At 53.2% G+C, this 23279-nt stretch overlaps 3 protein-coding genes across 6 annotated transcripts; 1 reads left to right on the top strand and 2 right to left on the bottom strand.

Moving 5' to 3' along the window:
* Positions 1-2648: 2648 nt before the first annotated feature.
* Positions 2649-3319, top strand: DPM3 (dolichyl-phosphate mannosyltransferase subunit 3, regulatory). The gene is made up of 2 exons (XM_060142323.1): positions 2649-2784; positions 2965-3319. The coding sequence occupies exon 2, from the start codon at positions 2970-2972 to the stop codon at positions 3246-3248; it is 279 nt and encodes a 92-aa protein (XP_059998306.1). The 5' UTR covers positions 2649-2784; positions 2965-2969; the 3' UTR covers positions 3249-3319.
* Positions 3320-3758: 439 nt separating this feature from the next.
* On the bottom strand, positions 3759-6795 carry SLC50A1 (solute carrier family 50 member 1). Of its 3 annotated transcripts, none has more exons than XM_060142320.1 (6): positions 6472-6795; positions 5618-5695; positions 5354-5477; positions 4604-4765; positions 4226-4345; positions 3759-4144 (listed from the first exon to the last, which is right to left on the bottom strand). In XM_060142320.1, the coding sequence occupies exons 2-6, from the start codon at positions 5677-5679 to the stop codon at positions 4043-4045; spliced, it is 570 nt and encodes a 189-aa protein (XP_059998303.1). In that variant the 5' UTR covers positions 5680-5695; positions 6472-6795; the 3' UTR covers positions 3759-4042. The 3 variants fall into 3 exon arrangements, with proteins under 3 accessions (XP_059998303.1, XP_059998302.1, XP_059998304.1); XM_060142319.1 differs by lacking the exon at positions 6472-6795 and adding an exon at positions 6004-6151; XM_060142321.1 differs by lacking the exons at positions 4604-4765; positions 6472-6795 and adding an exon at positions 6004-6151.
* A 400-nt stretch (positions 6796-7195) lies between these two features.
* Positions 7196-13695, bottom strand: EFNA1 (ephrin A1). Of its 2 annotated transcripts, XM_060136990.1 has the most exons (5): positions 13446-13668; positions 9587-9882; positions 8496-8561; positions 8279-8329; positions 7196-8104 (listed from the first exon to the last, which is right to left on the bottom strand). In XM_060136990.1, the coding sequence occupies exons 1-5, from the start codon at positions 13535-13537 to the stop codon at positions 7992-7994; spliced, it is 618 nt and encodes a 205-aa protein (XP_059992973.1). In that variant the 5' UTR covers positions 13538-13668; the 3' UTR covers positions 7196-7991. The 2 variants fall into 2 exon arrangements, with proteins under 2 accessions (XP_059992973.1, XP_059992965.1); XM_060136982.1 differs by having other exon boundaries at positions 8279-8561; positions 13446-13695.
* Between the last annotated feature and the right edge of the window lie 9584 nt (positions 13696-23279).

The raw sequence follows: 23279 nt of genomic DNA on the forward strand, positions 1-23279 counted from the left end.
ATGCTGTTCCATTGATCTAGGTAGGGAGATGCTATACCTTAGTGGCAAAGTTTGCAGGCTCTGCAGTCTAGTCTGACTATCTGGGGCATACCTGTTTCTTCATTTGTGAAATGGAGATAATAATAGTACCTACTTCATATGGTGGCTGTAAAGATTGAATGAGATTATGCCATAAAGTACTCATTACAGTGCCTGGCACAGAGTAATCAATCAATGAATGTCAGCTGCTATGACGATCCCTATCTGCCCATTCCTATACCAGTAACCCAGAAAGGTGAAATTACTAAGCATATAGCTTTGAGTCAGATGGGACGGTCTGCTACTTACTACCCTGCATGACTTCGGGCAAGTTACTTACCTTTTACCTTCTCTCCGCTTTGGTTTCCTCATTCATACATGGGGATATAAAAGTACCTACTGCAGCCTGTTGTGAAAATCAAACATGCAGTGTCACAAAAGGCATGACACATAATAGCCCCTCAATGAATGTTTAATCTTCTGCTGATTATTATGACACTATAATTTATTTTCTCTTTATGTGTTGCAGGGCAAGCCCCTTCTCATTATCTTTCCCCCCAAAATTTTCTGGGGAGTGGCAATCTTTCAGGGCCACATCTATTGTGGGTGAATAAGATAGAATTTCTGGATCTGCAAGGCTGATGCCTGGCCCCTGAACTGTGTTGAAAGTTGCTGTGGCTAGTGAGGTCTTGAGTGGGTTACTAGTAGGATTTTGGGGAAGGGAGTGGAGGCGGGCCTTTGAAGCTCATATAGCAGGTTTCTAAAAATATTTTAATTTTGCCTTAATTTTTACTTTAACAAAGGAATTTGCATAGTTTAAAAGGCCAATTATATATTTTAAAAAAAGGCCAACTAGTTCTATAAGGCATTCAATGAAAAATAACAGTCCCCTGCTCCATTCTCCTACCCCCTCCCTACACATACACTCCTCCATAAACCACTCAAGTTTCTTGGCTGCTTTTTTGGGTACTTACCTCTATATATTTTTTGTTTGTTTGTTTGTTTGTTTTTTGGGCAGTGCTGCATGGCTTCTGGGATCTTAGTTCTCCGACCAGGGATTGAACCTGGGCCACAGCAGTGAAAGTGCTGAGTCCTGACCACTGGATCACTAGGAATTCCCAATATTTCTAAATAACATGTTCATATTATTATTAGTTTTTTTTTCTATTTTAGATATAATCAATTGACTGCCTGCCATGGAAAATGAGGATATAGTTCTCTCTAATCCTGACTCTCCCCATATACTCCCCTCCCCCACCCTCTCAATTCAAATATATTCCAAATTTTAGTTAAGTCAACACTTAGTGTTTACATTATTATGGCTGTGAAAATATTCTACACAGCTGAGTTATGTAGTGTTTGTGCTAAGACTCTGTGGATCTGTAAAAACTGGTTTTATTAATTAACATCAGGGATATGGGGCTGAGAAACTTTGTTCTCTAAAATCATACAGTCACAAATTTTCTGTTTGAAATCAAGCAGTGAGAATGGAACATCCCACTATTGCTGGAGGTTTAATGCATGTTGATTACTTTGATACAGAGAAGCAGCCTCGATTTCCAACCTAGGTGCAAAGCTTCAGTTACTGGGGTTTTGGACATAACATTGTACAATTATCTTAATTATGTAGTTATCTATTATATAATTATCTAAAATTAGTTAACTTTGTAGTTTCCAAGTGGATTCTCAGTTCACTTCTCAGTCCAGGCTGTTGTTAACTCCTTCACTTACATCTGTGCTTACCTTGAACCTGTCAAAATACTGCTTCATTTAAATATCACCTGAACTCAACCACTTCCCATATCCTGTAATGACCTGGCTTTTTCCTTTGTTTGATGAGCGGTTCCACAGTTCCTCTGGTGTGTGCTCTCTCTTGCAGCAGCAAGTGAATAAACCTAACTATCCAACTACAGTTATGTTCTTAGTGGTCTTTATCAGACAGGCTTTTATAATTCTCCTTCCTTTCTAACTCTTTGTTTTCCCTGAAGTTAATAATTGCCTGACCTTTTCTTTCACTCGGTTTTCTATATACCTATCATGAATTCATCCCCCAAATTCTGAAAGACGTATACACCTTCTCTTAATACCTTAAACACATCAGGTGATTCCTCTGTCCCCACAGTTTTTTTCCCTTAAAGACACCCTCTTGAAGCACTTCTTCTTCTGGCTCCAAGTCTTACTGGTTGCTCCTCTGAGTTTCTCTTTTAAAATATGACAACCTCTGTTCTAACACCTATCTCAGGGCACCTGTTAGTTCTCAATGCATCTGCTTTCCTGACTCCTGCTTTTCTCCTTCCACCCCAGAAGGGTCCGTGTCTTGACATCTCTATTTCTCCAAAGTCTGTCGTGACGCTCAAGAAACGTTCCACTGAGTGAATGAATAAAAGAATAAATAAGTGAATAAATGAATGAATGAATGAGTGGAATTTTTGTGCAGGAGAAGTGAGTTTAAGAGGAACGATATTACATTCCCATCTAGTCGCAAGGCTTAAGGGTGTCCTCAGGCTGTCTACAAGCCCCACGCCAGCTTGGAGCGGGGTCTCGAGGGAGGGAAGCAGCACCGAAAGCCCTCTGGGCCCAGATCGCTCCTGCAGGAGCGGAGCCGGCTAAGCACAGCCTAGGTCAAGTCCGCGGCCACGAACCTGCCAGACGCCGCTCGAGGACTACAACTCCCAGAAGGCCGCGCGGCGGCGGAGCACGAGCCGTGGAGGATTCCGGACGCTGACGTCGGAGCCGTGCGGCTCAGGGAAGACGCTGGGCTAAGAGGTAAGTGTAGGAGGAGGGCTGAGGGTTGAGGGTGGAGGGCGGAGGGCGGGAGCAACAGAGGAGCGGCCCTGAGGTTAGGTGGTACGGAGGTGGGGGTGAGGTAGGACAGGGAATGGGTCTCAAATGAAGAGCGGGTAGCGGGGTGTCAGGGACCTCGAGCTTTGCTTCCTCTTCCCGCAGTGACCATGACGAAATTAGCGCAGTGGCTGTGGGGGCTGGCGCTCCTGGGCTCCACCTGGGCTGCTTTGACCACGGGAGCCCTGGGCCTGGAGCTGCCATTGTCTTGCCGGGAGGTCCTGTGGTCACTGCCCGCCTACTTGCTGGTGTCCGCCGGTTGCTATGCACTGGGTACTGTGGGCTATCGCGTGGCCACTTTTCACGACTGCGAGGACGCCGCCCGCGAGCTGCAGAGCCAGATCCAGGAGGCCCGAGACGACTTGGCCCGCAGGGGGATGCGCTTCTGACACCCTAACCTCATTCCCGCACGGACAGCCTGCTCTCCCCTCCCCCATTAAAGCGCAAGTTTATTTTCTAACTTTGGTTTGAGTATGGAGTGTGGATGATGGGAATTGGGGATTCTGTGTACCAGCTGTTGATAAGTGAGAGGTAGAAGAGCCACCTTCCTGAGGCTCTCTCAGCCTTTATCTTTGCATTCTGCTGGTACTTCCTCCTATTTGCTCCGAAGGAGGCAAAGACGCCCTTCTCAAGATCTCTCAGTATGGAAAAGTCATTTCACTTTCCTGGTCTTTTTAGCCCTGTTAGGAAGGACTTCTTGAAGCCTATTCTTCTTCATAACATCCAAGCTCTGTTCTTTCTAAGGCCTTCCTACATCTTTACAACTTCTTGGTTCTTTCAGATACCTTTTCTGAGCCAACCCTACCAGCCCAAGAGTAACTGTGGATCAGACAGTTCCCGTCTACCCTTCACCAAACCAGGCAGGTTGACTATCCCTGAACAGAGAATGAGCCTTGATGGGCAAGGGGTAGGGAACAGTTTATTTTAAGGCACATTCTAAAGATTTCCCCCGACCTCCCAAATTAAAAAATAAAATCTTGAAAAAAAAAAAAAGTGATTCATCTCCCAGGTTCCATCCAGTCTTCTAAGTAAAGCCCTTTCTTTAGTCCCTGGATTCTCAAAGCAGTTCTTTTCCTTTACCACAACGCACTTCACCAGTGGAGGTGACCAGCAGGAAGAGCTGAAACAAGGTTTCTTTGGTAGTATGTTGGCATTAAGGTGCCCAGTGGTCAGGTGAACTCCCTCAGGTTTGTAGAAGTTGATAGTTCCTGTCTTGCTCCTGGGGGTATTTCCAGAAAAGCCAGAAGCGAATGAAGCTGGTGAGGATTCCTGGAAGGTTGGGCACCTGAAATCACAAGGGCTGCTATGAGGAGAGGAGCTGATTTTCCACCTCGTACACCTGTCACCCCGCCCCTGTTCTGCTTACCACAATGTAGGGATCTTTTAGTCGAAACCCATAGAACGTCCAGGAGGCAGAGGTGAGGAGGGTGGCAATGGTGAGTGAAAAGGAGAGACGTTGGGTCGATTTAGTACGAATGACCTTGGCCTGTGGGAAAGGATGAAGGACACTCCTAGCAAGGCACATAGTAAATCTCCCACCTTGCCTAAGAATTTCCTCAGAAAAAAAGTAAAACGTCCTCCCTGATCTTCTGTTACCCAACCTTTCCCTCCTGCCCCCCACTCACCCAACTCTACTGCCCCGTCTCCTTCCAGGATTTGGGTCTTTCCTTCCTCTGGAGTATAAGCTACAGTCTCTGGCTATGGGAGACTTATCTTCCTTTCCTCCCTGGACACCCCCACTCACCAAGTCAGCTAGTGGTGAGAGGTACATACTGATGGTGAAGACACTGCAGAAGAGGCCCAGCTGCTGAAGCCGGGTCTCAGTGTCGGGCACCAGGAGCCAAAAGTAGCCAAAACCCAGGACAAGGACCCCCAGCAGGGTTGCAGTCTGAAGGAGCACAGCATGCTGCAGAGGAGAGAGTAGCCTTACTTCTGGATGTACCAGGAGCCCTCTCTGACTCTGCTGCTGGAATTAATTCATCCTGCCCTCTCCCAAGTTCCAGTTGAGGAGCCAACCTTTTCCCAAGCCTCCAGTATTGCACTTGTTACATCCTCTTTCCCACCAGTAACTTGAGCACATGTCTGATCCACGCACAACCCTGGAGGTTTCTAGGAGAGGGAAAGGTATCCTTTTTTGGTGAGCTTGCTACACAGAGTAGGAGCTTAATGCTTGTGTGAATGGGGAAGCAGAGCGGATCATCTCACTCTCAGCCACTGGCACTGACTTTGAAGGAACTATGGAGACAAAATCCCTTTCCACTCAGGTTGTTGGGCAGCAAGGCACCATCAGGCTAGGCAGAGCTACTAGCTTTGCCAGAATGGGGGACAATATGCGAGTCTCAGCAGGCTGGCTTCATGGCGGAAGGAGGACTGCAAGGCTGGAAGGGTCTTCCAGGAAAAGTTGGCAGTGCCAGCGTGTTATAGTCTTCTAGGAAACAGTGTTTGCCCTGCCAGCAAGGCAGGGCAGGGCATGCAGCAGAGGAAGGGGCTCTACCTTCCGATGGCAGTAGTGCAGATACACCAAGATATACAGGGTCTGAAGCACAGCACCCACGGCGTTGACGACGATTAGCGTCCAGTTTCCCTTCAGGGCCCCATAACTCAGCCAGCTCAGGTTGCTGCAGGGTGGAGGGGAGGGACATTGGCTCGCGGGGTTGAGTGTGAGCGGGGGACCCGAGGGGCCTCGTCCACATTCCTCCTCACCCCTCCCCAACCTCCCTCAGACAGCCTTTCCCGCCGCAGGCATCGCCCCTCTCACTTGACGTCCGTGGTGAGAAAGGGCAGGAACTGGACACTGTCCACACTCCGGGTCATCCGCATGTGCTTGAGGTCCGAGCTGTAACGGGGACCCGAAGGCAGGAGGGAGAGGTGGAAAGGGAGGACCAGGCTGCTGGGGCGTCGAAATCCCCGATGCCTGTCATCCTTTCTGGACAACTGCAGACCCCCGGCCCTACCCTCAGCACCCTGGCCTTCTCCCTCAGGTAAAGTGACCAGCCTTGCCCTTGTACCCCGGCCCTCTCGACCCGATTCCACTTTGACCCTAGGTTCCAGATGCAGCCTGGGGCTGCGGCCACGTCTCTGTCCCCTCTCTCTCCTTTCCTGACTTCCTGGTCCTGCCCCAGCCCAGCCCGTCCGCGCTCTCACAGGCCGGTGGAGAACATGCCGAGGGTGAAGAGCACGCAAGCTCCGGAAAGAAGCGAGTCGGCCAATCCGCCCGCCTCCATCCCTCCCCGCGTCGGATCCCGAGCTCGGCGCCTGCGGCCAGCTAGCAGGAACCGGAGCCCGCGACGCCGGAGCCCCGCCCCCTTACGCCCCCGGCTCCGCCCCTGCGCGCTCGGCCATCCCCCCGGAAACTGAACCGGAACCCGGCCCACCCCTAGAACTTCAAGCCGGAGCTCAGGCCCCGCCCCTGCGAGGGCCTGTCCCGCCCCTGCGAGGGCCTGTTTCGACCCCACCGGCCCGCGGTCGGCTCGCAGGGTTTCCTGTCTTCCCCTTGCTCTCGGTTTTCTGGCCGGTCTCCTTCCTAAGGCTCCGCGGATTTGTCCCCGGCATCAGCCGCTCCACACTCTCTGCTTACTCCTTGGATCACCCAGACCCCCAGCCTCAACTCACTTTCCCACAGGCCGCTAGCCTACGTGGTAGAACTCAAAAGCTTGCTACCCGGACTTCCACACGCTTTCACGAAGGGCCGCAGCTCAGAACTTCAGTTGCCCAGGGATTGGGAGATTTTTCGCTCTTTGCTGAAGCCTCTTTCCGGTCTCTTCCCTAAGTAACAGGGACTGCCAGGAATCACCAAGTCTTTGTGTGATGCCCTCCCCCTTCAGCCACACTGCCGGCTTCCTGTGACTTGGCCAATCCACTGGACAAACGTATATCACCGACCCCCCTAGTCCAACCAACTTGCTGCCGGGAACTTTCCCTCCCAGCCTCCCACACATCTCTGCTGGTGGGGCTGTGGGGCGAGCCGCATGCCTCAGCTGGCAGGCGTTCCGAGCGGCTGCCCTGACTCACCCAAGAGCCTGAGTACCAGAACAGTACGCCAAAGCCCAGCGCTGAGAGGGTGCGAGTGGGGCGGAGGTTGGACAGGAGGAACTTCCAGAGTGGGGTGCAGCCTAGGACCCCACTGCTGTGGGGAGAGACTGCTGTGGGGAGCACTCCTATCCTGGACAACCCTCAGAGGAGGAAACACCCCACCCTTGTGGGCTGGTGAGGGGCATGTATTCTTTTCAGAGAGAGGGGAAAAAACTCAAACCCAATTGCTACTGACATAGCACTGAGCCTAGCAGCAGCAGGGACTCAATGGTCATAAATTAGGATGGAAGGGCAGAAAAGCATGTCCAAAAAAACAAACACATTGCTTTATTCTGAGACAAAGAACATTGTATAAAAAAACTCCAGTTGTAGAAATCAGCAGACACACATCTAGTTCATATACAGATTCTGTACTCGTGGGCCCTGCCCTTCAGGCTACAGTCAGTCTAGGCACAGACTCTGTGCACATGGGCACTGCCCTTACAGCTACACTCTAAGAACAGGTTGGCACAGCCCCCCTGCTGGCACAGCTCTGTGGAGTGATGCCCCAGGGTGGGAGAGGATGTAGTGCCTGGCTACAGTCCTCTCCGTGGCACCTCCACAGAGAACAGTCTTGGGGGAGATGCTGGGTCAGCCCAAGCATGTTGCCTCTCCTGTCCCTGGCTCCCAAGCAGGAAACTTGCTTTTCCTTCAGAGCCATCCTGGCTCTCTCTGGGAGGGACATCTTTGCCAAGCTCAGTGTCCATCCATGTAAGCCCAAGCCCCCTTCAGCTCGGCTCCCACAGTGCCCTTCTTAAGAGGCCATGTCCGCACAGCCCGTTTCTTTGGCTTAAGGGCAGGAATGAAGGGGAAAGGACTGTCCACTTCTTTGTCCATCCCTCTGAGGTGGAGGCGAGGATGGCACCGTCAGGCTTGCTGACCTCCTTTGGGTTGAAAGCTTTAATACTGACCCGTTTTGACGCTGCTGGGTGGCAGCTTGTGCACGTGGTAGGAGTGGTTCCCAGGACTAGGGCTTTGGGAGGGGCCCCAGGCAGGTGAGGGAGGCCCGCCCTGCCCCCTCAGCCCAGTTCCAGTTCTTACAGTGCATGCAGCATACACCTTCATAGGGTTTGCAGCAGCAGGAATGGCAGGAGCAGCACAGCCCAGGCGAGTGGGAAGAGGCGGGGGGCGGCACTGTGACCAATGCTATGTAGAACCTGCACCTCTGGGTCGTCTGCAAGGTAAGAGGGCAGAGGTCCCCAAGGTGAGCGGCCCCCCTATTGGCACTGGCCCTCAGCCCAGCGAGGTTTCCCCTGCCCCTGACTGGCAAAAGAGCCACCTCCTGTACCCAACCTCTTCAAGCAGACCCCCTTTTGTGCCCCAGGCCCAATTTGCTCCAGCCACCTACCTGCTGGAAGCCTCTTCTCCTGTGCATTGGCATGGGCCTGAGGACTGTGAGCTGAAGGATAAGGATGGTCTTAGGTCAGGTACTTGGTACACCAAGGAGGCAGAGGGGTGGGAATGCTGGGTGGGCTGGGCAGTGGGACTTCCCAACCATCCCAGATCACTAGACCAGGCCCAGAATAGGGATGGAGCAAGGAGGCCCACAAGGCTGTGACACTCACTGATTTTGCCATTGACGTTCACCTTCAACCTCAAGCACTGGTCTTCCTGGTAGTGGATGGGTTTGGCTACAAAATAAATCCAGAGAGTGATAAGGAAGGAAACTTTTTTGGAAGAAAATATAAGCGTAAATAACTCTGACCCTGCTTTCTCAGTCCCTACTCATTTTAATCCCTCTCTTCCCTCTAATCTTTGATTCTCACCTTCCTTAGTTTTTGCCCACTTTCTGCCCCAAGTTCAGTGCAAGCTCCCATTCTTGGGAATAACCCCTGACTTTGGAGGTGGTGGTAAAAAGAACATAGACACTGTCCCCTCCCTACAGCCCATCCTCCACTCCCCCCAACCTGAAGTTGGGGGCAACCTGCACAGTATGTTCCCCTTACCCGGCCACTTTGTCCTCGCCCTGCCTAAGCCCCACTGACAGGGTGAGGCCTGGATTCATTCTGTACAAAGCTGATCTCACAACTTGTAAAATCCACCAGTGGCTCTCCACTGCCCTCAGGATAAAGTCCAAACTCCTTAGCACTTCTTAGGCCCCCATGCTCTACCCTGTCTACTTCTCCAAGCTCCTATCTCCCCACTTCCAAGTGTCCCTCCTGTTCCAGTCAGTCTGAACCATATGAAGTTCCCTGAAGATGTCATGCTCTCTTTGCACACGTCCCCTTGTTTGGCCAGCTCCTCTGTCTGTCCTGAACTCTTGGGTCATCTTCCCCAGGAAGCCTTCTCTGAGGTGCGCCCCCCACCCCAGACTAGCAGGTACTCAAGTCATTTCCGCAGGGCCCCTGAGCTCATATCTACCATATCACCCTGTTCTAATGGTCTGTTAATCTATGTATGTCCCTTTCCAGGTTCCTGGAGGACAGGGACTCTGTAATGTTTTATTTATCTCTGCGCCTAGAGTGCCAAGCAGAGTGCCCAGGACACAGTAGAAGCTCACTCCACATTTGTAATGGGAATGAACGAAAACAGACTTCAGGATTGGAAGGGGCCGTGTGCTGCTTGCCTTCCCACTAAGCATGTACTGAGGCATGTACATCATGCCAGGTGTGTCCCCCAGTGTATGCACCTGTGTGCATGCCTCCCGGGCACTCACAGATGTAGTAGTAGCTGTGTCCCTCTTTGAACTCCTTGCCCAGGGTAAAGGGTGTGAAGCGCTGGAACTTCTCAGACAGCTTCTCTGGGCCATGCCTGGCACTGGGCTGGTTGCACTGCCAGCGGACCTGGTCCTTGGATTGGGGTTGGCACAGTTGGTACTGCTCGCGCTCCACCAGGTACAGTGTGTACCGCTCCATGGCAGCGTCTGCCACAGACTCATCCTCATAATGAGGACAGATGATGTCCAGGTAGTCATTTAACTGCACGTGTACTGTGTAGTCCTCATTCCGAAACCTGGGCATGCGCAGAGGTAGAGAAAGCTGGTGGTCACTCAGAAGCCAGGCCAGAGCCTTGAGCTTCCAAATGTTTACATGACCCCTCACATTTCATACTGGACCACCGCCCCCACCAAAGATTTTTTAAAACTCTCAACTTCCAGTATTTAATTTACTGATCTTGATCTCTTTGTTTTTTAGGTTTTTTTTTTTTTTTTGCGGTACGCGGGCCTCTCACTGTTGTGGCCTCTCCCACTGCGGAGCACAGGCTCCGGACGCGCAGGCTCAGCGGCCATGGCTCACGGGCCCAGCCGCTCTGCGGCATGTGGGATCTTCCCGGACCAGGGCACGAACCCGTGTCCCCTGCATCGGCAGGCCGACTCCCAACCACTGCGCCACCAGGGAAGCCCTGTTCTTGATCTCTTAAATATCTTTCCACCATCTCCAAACATTCCATCGTCTGCCACTAATCCTCTAAATAGCACCCACTTAGTATCTTTCAGGTATCAAGGCACTTCCCATAACCTCCCTGATATTTACCTAAGGATAGGCTTCTAAATATTTCCTCTGCTCACTCTTCTACCTATAAATATTTCCCCAACTCTATTCTACCACTTGCTCCTTTAACTGCCATTAGGCCTCAATCTGAGAACCTACTGGCCCGTTCTATAATCAAGATCCACATAACCCTTTCTCTTTCCCGTGCTAGTACTCGGCGTCCAACAATCTGTCTTCACTTCTCTTACTCCTCTCATTTTTCCCCTTGACCCACTGAGTATATCTCACATTGTTCAACTTCACTTTTCCCCCAACACCCAGGACATCCATGCCCACAGACAATGTCCAGTCCTTTTGAGTTAAATTGCTTTAATCAATTCATCCAGTGCCCTCAAATCTCCCCTTCTAGCTACTCAAATCTATGCTCAGCTCTCCTTGTCCACTTCTCTCAAAGCACCCCAAAACCTCTCTGTCCCTTTATCTCCAAAAGCCGTACTTTCACCTCTTGTGAAATGAGCTCCAGAAATGCTGGAGTTCTCAGATCTGAGAAGGCCTCTCCCCTCCCTCTTCCCAAGATGGAGACAGCTCCCCTCCCCCAGCCCATTCCCCCCAGGCTCCAAAGGCTCCAGCCGGACTGCCCACCAACCCCTCCCCCGCAGCTCTAGATACCTGGCTCCAGTCTAGGTGGGGTCCTAGTAGGGGAAAAAGTGCCTCCCCACCTCCCTCTCCAAGCCGGTCAGCTTCTCTGAATTCCACCAACCACTGCCAGCTAGAGACTCAGCAGAGTTGGCTGCCAACTTGCTTCAAACCAAAGCCAGGGGCATGGGTGGTGGGGAGAGGGGCAGGGGTTAGGGCAAGAGGCCTCTGAGGTGGGCACCCACTGCCCAGTCAGCATGACCCTTAAGAGGCCTGGCTCTGCAGGAGCGTGCCAGTGCTCCAGCTAGGCTTACCAAGGCCCCTCCCCCACCCTGGGGAAAAGAGAGAGAGAGAGAGAGAGGGAGGGAGGGAGGGAGGAGGCGCAGAGAGAGGCTTTTAAAATTCCTCTCTGGAGAGATAAACATAGAAGCCATTTCAGAACAGGTATTTCAGCTCTGGGTCTGGCGTCTTTCCTCCATTCCCATGACGGGCACTGACTCATTCTTCATCTACCTCTGCCACCCACCCCAGCATTCATGAGAACCTGTGAAAATTTCCCTTGTCAAATGTGGACAGCCCCCAGGACCCCAGGATGGCCCAGTGCCCACTTGCTCTGGGCACTGTCCTCCAGGCAAAGGGAGCTGACAGGTCTGAATGGGTGGGGTACCTGCCCCTCTAGCACCAAGGAGGCCAGGGTGCAGCTCACAGTGGCACTGCCCTTCTTCCCATGCTGCCCCCTGACTGGGGCCTGGAGATCCCCGGGCTGATGCCCACTGCCCTGAGTCACCCATGCCAGCCTCATACCCACCCAGCTCATTACCACCTCATCTTTGCCCTCAAGCTGGGCCTGGCTTAGCTGCTTGTGGCCTCCACTCTGGGCTGGCTTTCTCTTTAGTCCTGGGTATGGTAGAGAGAGAGAGAGAGAGAGAGAGAGAGAGAGAGAGAGAGAGAGAGTGTGTGTGTGTGTGTGTGTGTGTGTCCAGATGGACAGGGCAGAAGCTGTGCTTGGTGGGTATGCCCATCATCCCCCTCCTGGGGGTACAATCTGCTCCACTTAGCACTCCTTTGACTCTTGCTCTCCATCTGGGAAAGGGGGGCAGTGGCGTCAGGGAAGGCGGGGAAGGGGGGGCAAGGAAGAGGCTCCTTCCTGAAAGAGAGGAAACCTGGGAGCTTGGGAACGGAAAAGGCCAGGGTCCCCCCCTCCCTACTCCTGGCTTCCTGTCCCCTCCTCCTCCTTCAGCCAACACCTGGCACGGGCATAAACAGGGACTTTGCTCTCTCCCTCTAGGACAAGATTGGGTCAAAGAAGCAAAGAACAGAGAGCAAGGAGTGAGGTGGGGGAGGGCTGACTGCACTGCCCCGTCAGGCGGCCAATGGGCAAGAGGGCATTGCCCTCTGGGGTTGGCAGCTGGCTGTCTCCTCCCTGCCCAACACGCCACAGACGACAGACCCCCTACCAGGCAATGCTGCCACAGGGTCAAGAGGAAATTGGCACAATCTATTTCTCAAGGGGAGTGGGGGGTAGGTCTGCTAGGGCTGCCGGTGGCTGGGCTGAGTGAAATGTTTTTCACCCCCGACCCCAAGGTGTCCAGCCCTCCTCTCCTGACTCCACCTTACCCCCCTCTCCCGTTTTCCTGCAAATATTGTTCCCATAACTTCAGAAAACTCAAGAACAAAGAACAAAGGGTCCGATGGAGCTTCTCCCTCCCCATACCATTTGCCTCACAGCCCTAAACCTGCCCCGGAGAAATTAACTCCTTCCTGCCCAGAGCCCTTTGTAACCCTTTTAACCCCTTCCTGTCCTCTGGAACCTTTCCCACGACCTCTCTCTCCCCTTCTCTTCAGTTTTACTACCTGAACCTCAGATACCCTCAAGCCTACCCACACACAGCATATGCCTCATTCATGCCACCTCTAAAGACTCTTGAGGGGGGAGGGCTTTCCAGGGTGACCTTAAATACAGAATGAACACTTAATGCTGGCAGCCCAGGTCCCTCCGGAAGGGTCCTTCCAGGATTACAATAAGCATTCTGCTTACTCCGGACGTCAAGACCTGTCAGTGTGGGCAGATGCCCAAGTAACACACAAGGAGAGGCACAGAGGCTTTCTCAGTGGAAGGGCCTAGAACAAGAGCCCTGGCGGTCAGACAGAGTGGCCCCTGCTAAAGGCAGGAACTGTTCAACGCGGGTCCCTCACTTCGGAGTAACAGGGGTGCCAGAAGGAAGGAAAAGAGGGGCAGCGGCAGCGCCTGTGCAAGCCGATGCGGGCAGCGTCCTGCCCTGGGGTGGGGTACTCCCAGCTATGGGGGAGAAGAAAGTCTGTGGGATCCCTCCCGCCTCCGGTCACCTCCCCGAGACTCAGGTTAGGGGCTAGCCGGGACAGTTAACCTGGAGGGGGGAGCAGTGCCAACCGGGCGCCCAGGCTGTCGGCCGGAGACTCGGGGCTTACTTGGGGTTTGAACTGTTCCAGAAGACGGTGTGGCGGTCAGCAGCGGCCAGACTGCAGCACAGACCCAAGAGAGGGGCCCAGAGGAACTCCATAGCGCGGGGCCGGGCCAGGCCGGGCGGGGACGAGGGTCTCCTCCGGGTCTGGGTTCCCGCAGGCTTTCTCCGCGGCGCGCTCAGCACAGTGCTCACAGCTCTGGGCCCTCCGCGCCGCGACTCCGCCTTTTGGGCCGGCGCCTCCCGACACCCCGCCCCGCCCCCGCCCCGCCCGGCGCGCGGCTGCCCTGGGCCTGGGGGCTGGGGAGGTGGAGGAGGGGAGGGCAGGGGGGAGGGGAGGAGAGGGGAGCAAAGCGCGCACCGACAAATCTGCTCAGCGCTGTGTGTTTGCTCACTCGTGGATCCGCGTGCAGCTTTGTGGGCCTGTGCTGGCTGGTGGGTCTGTGTCCCCCGCCCAGTCTCGTGCGGGAGAAGGGAACGAACTCCACGTGCGGGTCTGCTAACCAGCGGGTGCGGGACCCGGCTGGCGGGCGCCGTGCGCCGATCTTGAAGGGTGCGAGGTTGTTGATAGGTCCCGCACCTTTCCCGAGTCTTGCACACCCAGGCTCGGGCGCCCGCGTTTCCACACTCTTCTCCTACCCACCCCCTTCCTGGACTCTGCGCTCGGCTGCCCCTCCCCACACACGCTGCTGTTTGTTTTTGTTGGGTTTGTCAATGTTGTCTTTGTTTGGGAGGTTGTGTCATCGCCTAGATGCCGGGAATAAAGTGCAACCCTGTGTGTGATCAAGTGTGTAACGTGTGCGGCTGGGGCTTAGGGTGCCTCTGTCCGTCAGTGCCTGTGAGAGGGAGGAAGACTCGGGATTCTGGGCCCGCAAGGGGGTTCGCTCTTGTTTCTAAGGCTCCAAAGGGCACTAATGACCTGTGTGTGAGTGTGTGCTAACACGTGTGTACCGTGCGAACAGGCTTTGAATATGGACTGTGAGAATCTGGGCCTGAAGGGTGACAAACTGTAACCACACATGTGCATCTGGCATATGTAAATACGTGTGATGGCGCGCAAGTGTGAAAGCATTTGTGAGTAGTATCACAGCCGCGTGTGGGGAAGCGTGTGAAACTTTGACGTACGTATGCTAATGTTTGTGAACAGCGTGTGAAGAGGAGGGGAAACATGCACAGGAGAGCAACGTCTGGGGGCTGGGGGCTGGGGGCTGAAGGCGGGGAGGGGGTTTTTGTGCAGCGTCCCAGACTAGGCGACTGGGTCTGGCCCAGTTTGGGCTGGGTCTCCCAGTCAGTCAGGCCCCAGTATCCAGCTCGCCACCCCGCACCCCGAGCAGTGTAAACAAACCCGCTGGAATTCGCCTCTCGGGGCTCCTCTCCCCGCCAGGATCTGCACCGTCTGGGGCAGGGGTTGGCGGGTGAGTGTCTGCCTCCCAGATCTTGGGGCGGAGAGGGCGGGCAGGTGTTTGATCAGGTGTGTGTGTGTGTGTGTGTGTGTGTGTGTGTGTGTGTGTGTGTGTGTATCTGGAGCTGGAAGTCCTAATGCTGTATGACTGCGTGCGTTTGGTGATTCATGTGTGTGTGTGTGTGTGTGTGTGTGTGTGTGTGTGTGTCTGGAGCTGGAAGTCCTAATGCTGTATGACTGCGTGCGTTTGGTGATTCATGTGTGTAATTGTGTGGCTGTTTGCATGCCCGTCCGGAGTTGATTTTGCGAGTCTGTACACACTCCTGGCCAGCCGTTCCAAGCGGCTGAGCAACGCGGGAAGCCGCAGACCCGGGGCCCCTTTGAGGCTCGAACCCAGCTTCCCCGGTTCCCAGGCTGTTTCATCCTCCTCTTTTACGGCCAGGCCTGGCCACAGCCCCTGTAATTACGCGGGGCCGGGACGCAGCTGCTAGTCCGGCGCTGGCCCCGCCGGGGAGGAGCCTGGGACGGCGGAGGGCCTGGGCCGGCCCTACCCCGTGGGGGACGCAAGTTGCTAGAGGCCCTACTCAGCCGGATTCCGCCGCGCGTAGGATAAATATTTACCCCGCGCGAACTAGGGGCTTGGCTCGGTAACCTGGCGGCCGGGTCCCGGCCAGGCGTTGCGCACGGCCCCTACCACCACCCCCTCGCGCGCACCTGCCCCCAGGCGACGTGCCCGGCCCCTAGTTTACGCGAGGTGCAGCCCGCCCCTCCCGCCGGGGCCGAAGTCTACCCGCCGAACCAGCCCCAGGGCGGCGCCTCACGCCCGTTTTGCTCACCTGGGAGGGCACCTGGGTGTCGGCCACCCACGTGTCCCAGGCGAGATTACCCCATCCATCTGCTCGTGTCCCATAGAATCGAAGTCCCACGAGGGCAGGGAGTTTTGCTGGTTCACTGCTGTATTGCCAGCGCCTGGCACAGCACCCAGCACGCGTAGTAGGTGGTCAAGAAATCTTTGTTGAGTGAGTGAAATCACTGTTCAGTATTACTTCTGCGGTACGTACTGCTCTGAAAAGAAACCGGAAGGGTTAGAGAAGGAAGGGGTGATGGTAGTTCTTCAGAGAGGGTGGCCCAGGATTGCCCCCTGGAGGAGACAGTTTGGGGCACGTTCCCCCGTTTCTCTGACCGCCGGGATTTCTGGGCGGGAAAGTGTGGGGTCCCCTGGGCTGCGCCGCTCGGGCCGGGCAGGTTCGGGCTCGCTTGGCCCAGCCCGGCGGGGCCATGTCCGTTCCCGCCCTGCCTGCGTGTAGGGCTGGAGCAAGCCGGGTGGAGAAGAGGTGGGGGGAAATTCTGGGCACGAACGGGACGCGGAGCCCTCTTTCCCCAGCTTGGCACTGTCCCCAGCATTCTCTCTGAAGGCTTGGAGCTCAATCACTCTTCTCCTATCCTAGTATTTGTGCGTATGGGGGTCTTCCGTCCGAACTAATGGGACACCTCTAGACCCCAGCTGTTGTGATGAGCACCTAAGGTAAGGGTGCGTCTAGGATAAAATCCCTGCCCTTGATTAGCCCTCAGACCAGTAGGGGAAATAGAGAAGCCACCATTTATACAATAGACTTGCTACGAGGAAAAGCCGAGATTGCAGACCCACAACCTCCCTCGCGCTGCCTGGACACTCCGACAGCCGCTGCGACTCCTGGTGGACCAGGAGGAGAGCTGCAGGTACTGAGAGACCCAGACCGAGTCCGCGGAAGGGACTTTGGCTCGGAGACTCGACCTGCAAACCAGCTCAGCCCCCAGCCTGCCCAGGCGGGTCTTGTCTTGGTTCTTGCTTTGGGCTACCTCTCACCACAAAGTTGTGCGCCTGTGTTGGCTCTCAGCATCGCCACCCTCAGGCAAACATCTGTGCTCAGTGGCGGGAGCCGTCTGAGGTGTCTGTCTGTCTGCCTGCCTGTCTGGGAAATTCCCCTCGTGAGTCCTTTCTGGAAATTCCTCGGGGACAGGATTAACCCTCTGAGGGCCGTGGGGGAGGCCCAGCCTCTGGAGGTAGGTGCTGTCCACCTGTGGGGCACTGTTGGCCTGGAGGTACCATTCCCAGTCTGGACCGTGCAGAGCTACTTGGTTGCTACTGCCTTGCTGAGCGCCCTGTGGTTTGGGGTGGGGAAGGCCAGAACCACAAGGCCCTGGGACACAACCAACCTGGCACAGCCTCTCAGGGTATCACTGGGCAGTGGGATGAGGCAGGGCGCAGAGGAGGTGATACAGAGCTTGAAGCAGTCTCTGCTCCTCTCCCTATGTCATTATGAAAAATGAAGTGTATGTTTCCCATTTTATTAGTAATGTGTGTATATTTTTCACAAGTTGAACAAGAGAACAGGAGAATAAAGGGGAACCACCAGCTACTGTGAACATCTTCAACCCTTCCCTGGCAGCTTTTTGTTTGTAAGGTTTTGTTTGCTTGCTTTTAGATATTGTGTTAAATATGACTCATTTCTATCTTGTAATTCTTTTTTCCCCTTTAACTTTACGACAGAAGATATTTTCATGTATAAACTCTTTGTAAACAATATTAAAAAATATTTTTAAAGTTTATTTGTTGTGATTGTTTATGAGATATTTCTCTCTATATATATTTTTAATTTATTTATTTTTGGCTGTGTTGGGTCTTCATTGCTGCGCACGGGCTTTCTCTAGTTGCGACGAGCGGGGGCTACTCTTCTCTGCGGTGCGAGGGCTTCTCACTGCGGTGGCTTCTCTTGTTGCGGAGCATGGGCTCCGCAACAAGAGAAGCCACCGCAGTGAGAAGCCCTCTGCAACAAGAGAAGCCACCGTAATGAGAAGCCCGCGCACCGCAAGGAAGAGTAGCCCCCGCTCGCTGCAACCAGAGAAAGCCCGCGCACAGCAACGAAGACCCAACGCAGCCAAAAATAAAAATAAATAAATTTATTTAAAAAAAAAAGAAGGATGGGACCGTGGTTTCTGCACAGAAAGCACCAGAAGGTGTTTGTTAATGATGCCACCAAAAATTAATCACTTATATCAAATACTGTACTGGGAGGTGCTGGGGGCTCTGAAATATACCCTTGTCCTAAAGGAATCTAATCTGCTTGCAAATATGTACTAAGAATATAAAATAAGAATTATAATAGTGGTATAAGTGGAACAACAGGCTGTGGGCTCACAGAGGAAGGAGGGTTTATTTGGGGTCAGGAACGCTTCACAAAGGAGGGGATACATATGTTTTTTCCTCTGCCTGCTTTTGAGTCTGCCAACATAGCTGACTCAGGAGGAGATATTTGAAATGGGTTTTGGAGGATAAGTAGGCATTCATATTCGGGGATGAGGGGAAAAAAACACAAGTAGAGGGGTTAGGGTGTGTGCAGCGAATACTCTGGTGTAGCTAAAATTACAGAATGGGTCTGGGGGAGTGGCAAGAGATGAAAGCAGAAGGAGGTTTGGGGGCCATGTTGCCAAGGGCCTTGACTGCCATGCTCAGGATTTTGAACATTATTCTGTAGCCCATAGATGCTTAAGTAGGAAACATAATCAGATTTGTATTTTAGAAAAATCACTGTGGGCGACAATGTGGGTAGAAGAGGGAGCTCAGAGGTAGGGGGGCTGGTTAGGCCTGAGCTGCAGGAGTTCTGGTGGGAGTGAGACGGGCCTGAAGCTGAGGAGCAGCAGAGCGGGGAGAGCAGAGGACAGATTTGACAGAGTTGGGTGAGAGCTGAGCCATGGGCAGGAGGCCGGGAGGAGTCTGGGAAGGCTTGGTGGGCAGAGGTGCCATTTACATAGAGGAAATGGAGGCGAGGAACAGACCCAGGAAGGGTAAACAAAGAGGACAGTTTTGGACATTGTATCAATTAGGAGTGATTTGGGCTGCAAATAACAGAATACCCAACTACTAGTGGTTTAAGCAAGAGGTTTTATGTTTCCCCCAACACAAAGCCCTCTGATGCGGGACAGCAGCTCGACAGTGTCGTCAAAGACCCAGTGCTGTCCGCCTCTCTGCTCTGCTGTCCTCATGACTCTGGTTACAAGATGGCTGATTGTACAAGAGCTACATTCAAGCTGCAGGAGCCACAGGAAGAAGGGGTGGGAGCAAGAGGGTTTCTCCTCCTAAGGGTCTCTTTCTATCTGGTAAGAAAATCTTTCCTAGCAGCTTCCTAGACAACTTACTCTCGGGAGAGAACTGGTTCAGTGCCATGGCTACAGCAGCATTTGTGCAGGAGAAGGGACAGTTCTGGAGGGCTGGGGCTGGGCCTGGGACCCTCCTCCCTCAAATGGGATCTGCTCTGTTCCCCAAAGAAACAGGAGTCTTGTTAGACTGGGAGCAGGGTAAGCACTGAACGGTGCCTGTGCAGACATGTTGCATTTGAAGAATCAGTGGGATTTCCAGGTGGAGGTGTCTGAGGGAGGCAGTTGGGGATGGGAGCCAGGAATCGTTTCCCTGTGATTTTGACGGGGGAGAAATCCTTCCTTCCCAGCTACCCAGCCTTGGTCCTCTGGTCCTCCAGGGTAGAACAGCTGCGCGAGGGTGGGCGGGAAGACATTTACTCTCAATGCAGCTGATAAACCTCTTTTCCACTTCCCTGTCCCCCTCGCCCTCCCCTCCCCCTAATCTTTCACTATAACATAGTGTAAAAGCAGGAATTTAGACACTTTTATTTCAGAGACATTACTTTTACATAACTTTTTTTCCCTAATTACAGAAGGAATACATGATCAATGCAGAAAACTTGGAGAAGCACAAATGAAGAAAGAAAAAAAATCACCCAAAGAAGTTAAATCTCAGAAGCAAGCACAATTCACAGTTCTTTTCCCCATGGCTCTGGAATTTTTTATGGTCAATATCTTTGAGAGGTTACAGTTTAATGCCCATGTTACGGCCAGCTCAGAATCCCTTACATTTGTGTAACATTTTACACTCTTCCAGTGTTTTCAGCTGTGTATTTTATCACGTACTATTTCATCTTTATAGACTCCTACACATTTTGAGGGGGGCAAAAGCAGGAATTATGCCCTCACTGATTAGACATGATGGTATTCAGGACTCAGACGGTTAGCCTCAGCCTCGGTGGGGCTTGGGTCCACAGCACCTTATTCTTTCCACACCTCACTGCCCAACTCTCCTGGGTATAAAGGAAAGACCTGGGCCCAAAGTGCTGAATTTGCTGTGGGCAAATGGGGGAGTGTGTATGGAGAAGGGAAAGGAAGGGGGTGAAGAGGGGCAGTTCCTTCCCTCACCAGAGCCCTTGAGGGAGAGGGAGGAGAGGGTCTGGGGAGGTGGGACGGGAGGGACCTGAGGGGGTTTGTGGGTCAGGCTTGTGAGATGCAGTCTTCCAGCGCTGAAGCCTGCCCTGGCCCGTCCCTGCAGGCAGTAGATGTCCGGATAATGGCTTACTTTCCACTTCACCAAATATTTTTTGAGGTCAGTTTGTTCATTAGGCACTGCAGGGAAGGCCAGATAAGGCAACCTATGAGCAGGAGAGAGAGTGGTGCTGTGAGAGCTGGGTCTGAGTCCCAGATATGGAAACTTGGGAAAGGCATTTTTCGTCTCAGAGCCTCCACTGTTTTCATCTGTAAGATGGGGGCAAGGCTATTTCCTTCCTGGAATTATTATATGCATCAAAGGAAATAGCTGCTGTGAGGGGCCTGGTGCTAAGACTGTCAGTAAGAACTGGTGTATATTTCTCTTTACCTGGGCCTGACCTCCTGGACTGACTGGGGGTAAATGTGCTGACACTGGGAATGAGGAAGGGGAGTCTTCGGGATACAGGGAAGGTGATGGAGGAGGAGCCTTAGGAACACAAATATTTGTTCCTCCAGGTAGTACTTGATAAATGCCCCAGGGACAAGGCAGCCAAGAGCTCTGAGGTGCAGAGGGGGCAGAGATGAATGGGGGAAATCCTTCTGAGGGTTCCCCAGGTAGGGATGGTGGGTAAGGGCATTCCATGCCCAGAGGGAAGGTGCAGGCCTTTCTCCCCTGACTGCAGGGCGAGGGGAAGGAGATGGGGAGAGGATCTACTCCCTCCACGTTCCTTATTGCCCCCCAGGCTCCATCTAGTACCCTCCATCACACTCTCCATCCACTAACTGTGGGCCAGGCACTGCTGGGTCCTGGAGATCCCGAGCTGGGTCTTAAAGAGGAGTAGGAATTGATGAAGTAAGGGGCGGGGGAGGGGGGGGCGGGGAAGGGCACACAGCATGAAAGGGCGACACAGCTTGGAGCTGGGCACAGGGAGGGGGCTGGAACCATGCAGAGAGGAGGGGCAGGAGTGTACAAAGAGCTGGAATGCAGGTGGAATGTGGTAAATACCTCGGGGAGATGGGCTCCCAGTGCTTTGTGACTCGGAAGAAAAAGTGCCTCACATGGGCAGAAGTCCCTGTGTGGGGAGGTGTCGGGATAGACATCCTGGAGGAGGCTCTTTGGAGATGTGGCTTACAGGGAAACTGCTTTTACATGGGCTGAGGACATTCCAGATTGAGCTGGAGCTGGCCAACCCAGAATGGCCTCAGAGACAAGCCGAGGGGGTTGTATTTCATTGGGGAACCCTAGGCTGAGGGAAGGCAGAGAGAGAGGGGAGGTTTGGAGACTTGAGAGTGGATAATGGGCAGGTTGCCCTGGGAATAATATCATCAGCTCGCGTTTATAGAACACGTTCTCCATTCCAGGCTCATCTGAAGCACTTTGTGTACATTAAGCACTCACTGCTCACAATCACCATAAGAGATAGGTAGTATTATCATCCACAATTTACAGATGAGCAAAGTGAAAGCACAGAGAAGTTCTTAACTTCCCCGAGGTCACACAGCTGGTAAAGCGGTGAAGCTGAAATCTGAAACAAGGCAATCTGGCTCGAGGGTCCTGATTTAACCACTGCACCGTCCTATCCAGCTGTTCCTAGAAAGGGGCAACTAGTGCAGGCCGCTGGGGGTGCAGAGTGATGCAAGACCATTCTGGAAATGATCTCTACAGGATGCAGCAGCTATTTGGATGTGGGGGAAAGATGGAGCTGTGAGTTCAGCATCTGGAACCCAGGTGGGAGGCAGGGCCATGAAAGCCTCCAGATAAAAGCCTTGCTCTCCCAGGCCTTTCTGCTAGAGCTCAGTCAGTCAGGTGCTTCCACCCAGGGCTCTTACTACAAAGGAAGGACTCAGAGATGTGAGGACTTAGAATTCATTTCTCCCTAGACTCTTCCTGTGATCCTGGCTGTAGTCTTGGCTGCCCCATGTGCCTTGGTTCCCAGCCTTTCCATCTGTTGTGTGAACTACTGGAATTCCTTCCAATAAATTATTTTTCTGCTCTAAGTGACCTGGAGTCAGTTTCTGTCACTGGCAAGCCAGGACCTGGATGGGTACAGAGGGAGTCGGTGATGATACCAAGGTCTAAAGCCTGGGAGACCAGAAGGGTCAGTTGCAGATGTATGTTTTGGAAGAAGGACAGGGAATTCTGTTTCAGCAGGTTAAGTTTAAAAGTGCTTGAAAAAGCCTGGAGAGGGCTTCCCTGGTGGCGCAGTGGTTGAGAATCCGCCCGCCGATGCAGGGGACATGGATTCGAGCCCTGGTCTGGGAGGATCCCACATGCCGTGGAGCAGCTAAGCTCGTGTGCCACAACTACTGAGCCTGCGCTCTAGAGCCCGCGAGCCACAACTACTGAGCCTGTGTGCCACAACTACTGAAGCCCACGTGCCTAGAGCCCCTGCTCTGCAACAGGAGAAGCCACTGCAATGAAAAGCCTGTGCACCGCAAAGAAGAGTAGCCCCCACTCTCCACAAATAGAGAAAGCCCGTGCGCAGCAACGAAGACCCAACACAGCCAAAAATAAATAAATTAAAAAAAAAAAAAAACTTGAAAAAGCCTGGAGAGGGCTTCCCTGGTGGCACAGTGGTTGAGAATCCGCCTGCCAATGCAGGGGGCATGGGTTCGAGCCCTGCTCCGGGAAGATCCCACATGCTGCGGAGCAACTAAGCCCATGCACCACAGCTACTGAGTCTGTGTGCCACAACTACTGAGTCCGTGTGCCACAGCTACTGAAGCCCGCACACCTAGAGCCCGTGCTGCACAACAGGAGAAGCCACCACAATGAGAAGCCTGTGCACCACAATAAAGAGTAGCCCCTGCTCGCTGCAACTAGAGAAAGCCTGTGCACAGCAACAAAGACCCAATGCAGCCAGAAATAAATAAATAAAATAAATAAATTTATTTAAAAAAAAAAGAAAAAGCCTGGAGAATGGGTTGAGAAGAAGTTTCTTCTTGGCCACTCGGCCCGAGGACAGTGCTTTGAGTTAGAAGTGTGGAGATGGAGCAGAGAATTAGGGTTTGAGGTGCTGGAACTGACATGAGAGAGTGGAGAGCTGGTTTGCAAACAGTGCCTGCAGGGAGCCAGGCAGGAACCATGAAAGAGTGAGGGGGCCCAGGTATATTTCTCAGGGAGGCAAA

The sequence above is a fragment of the Lagenorhynchus albirostris genome, chromosome 2 (genome assembly GCF_949774975.1).
Source record: "Lagenorhynchus albirostris chromosome 2, mLagAlb1.1, whole genome shotgun sequence".
In the NCBI taxonomy this organism is placed as follows: Eukaryota; Metazoa; Chordata; class Mammalia; order Artiodactyla; family Delphinidae; genus Lagenorhynchus; species Lagenorhynchus albirostris.

Bases quoted from the DNA above. Each gene is read 5' to 3' on its own strand.
- SLC50A1 (XM_060142319.1), bottom strand. From the start codon at position 6,083: ATGGAGGCGGGCGGATTGGCCGACTCGCTTCTTTCCGGAGCTTGCGTG. The intron at 5,696-6,003 runs GTGAGAGCGCGG...TCCCCGTTACAG, and splicing joins GGCATGTTCTCCACCGGCCT to CTCGGACCTCAAGCACATGC. The intron at 5,478-5,617 runs GTGAGAGGGGCG...TCCACCCTGCAG, and splicing joins TTTCTCACCACGGACGTCAA to CAACCTGAGCTGGCTGAGTT.
- EFNA1 (XM_060136982.1), bottom strand. From the start codon at position 13,537: ATGGAGTTCCTCTGGGCCCCTCTCTTGGGTCTGTGCTGCAGTCTGGCC. The intron at 9,883-13,445 runs GTAAGCCCCGAG...GCGCATGCCCAG, and splicing joins TGGAACAGTTCAAACCCCAA to GTTTCGGAATGAGGACTACA. The intron at 8,562-9,586 runs GTGAGTGCCCGG...TTTATTTTGTAG, and splicing joins ACACAGCTACTACTACATCT to CCAAACCCATCCACTACCAG.
- DPM3 (XM_060142323.1), top strand. From the start codon at position 2,970: ATGACGAAATTAGCGCAGTGGCTGTGGGGGCTGGCGCTCCTGGGCTCC.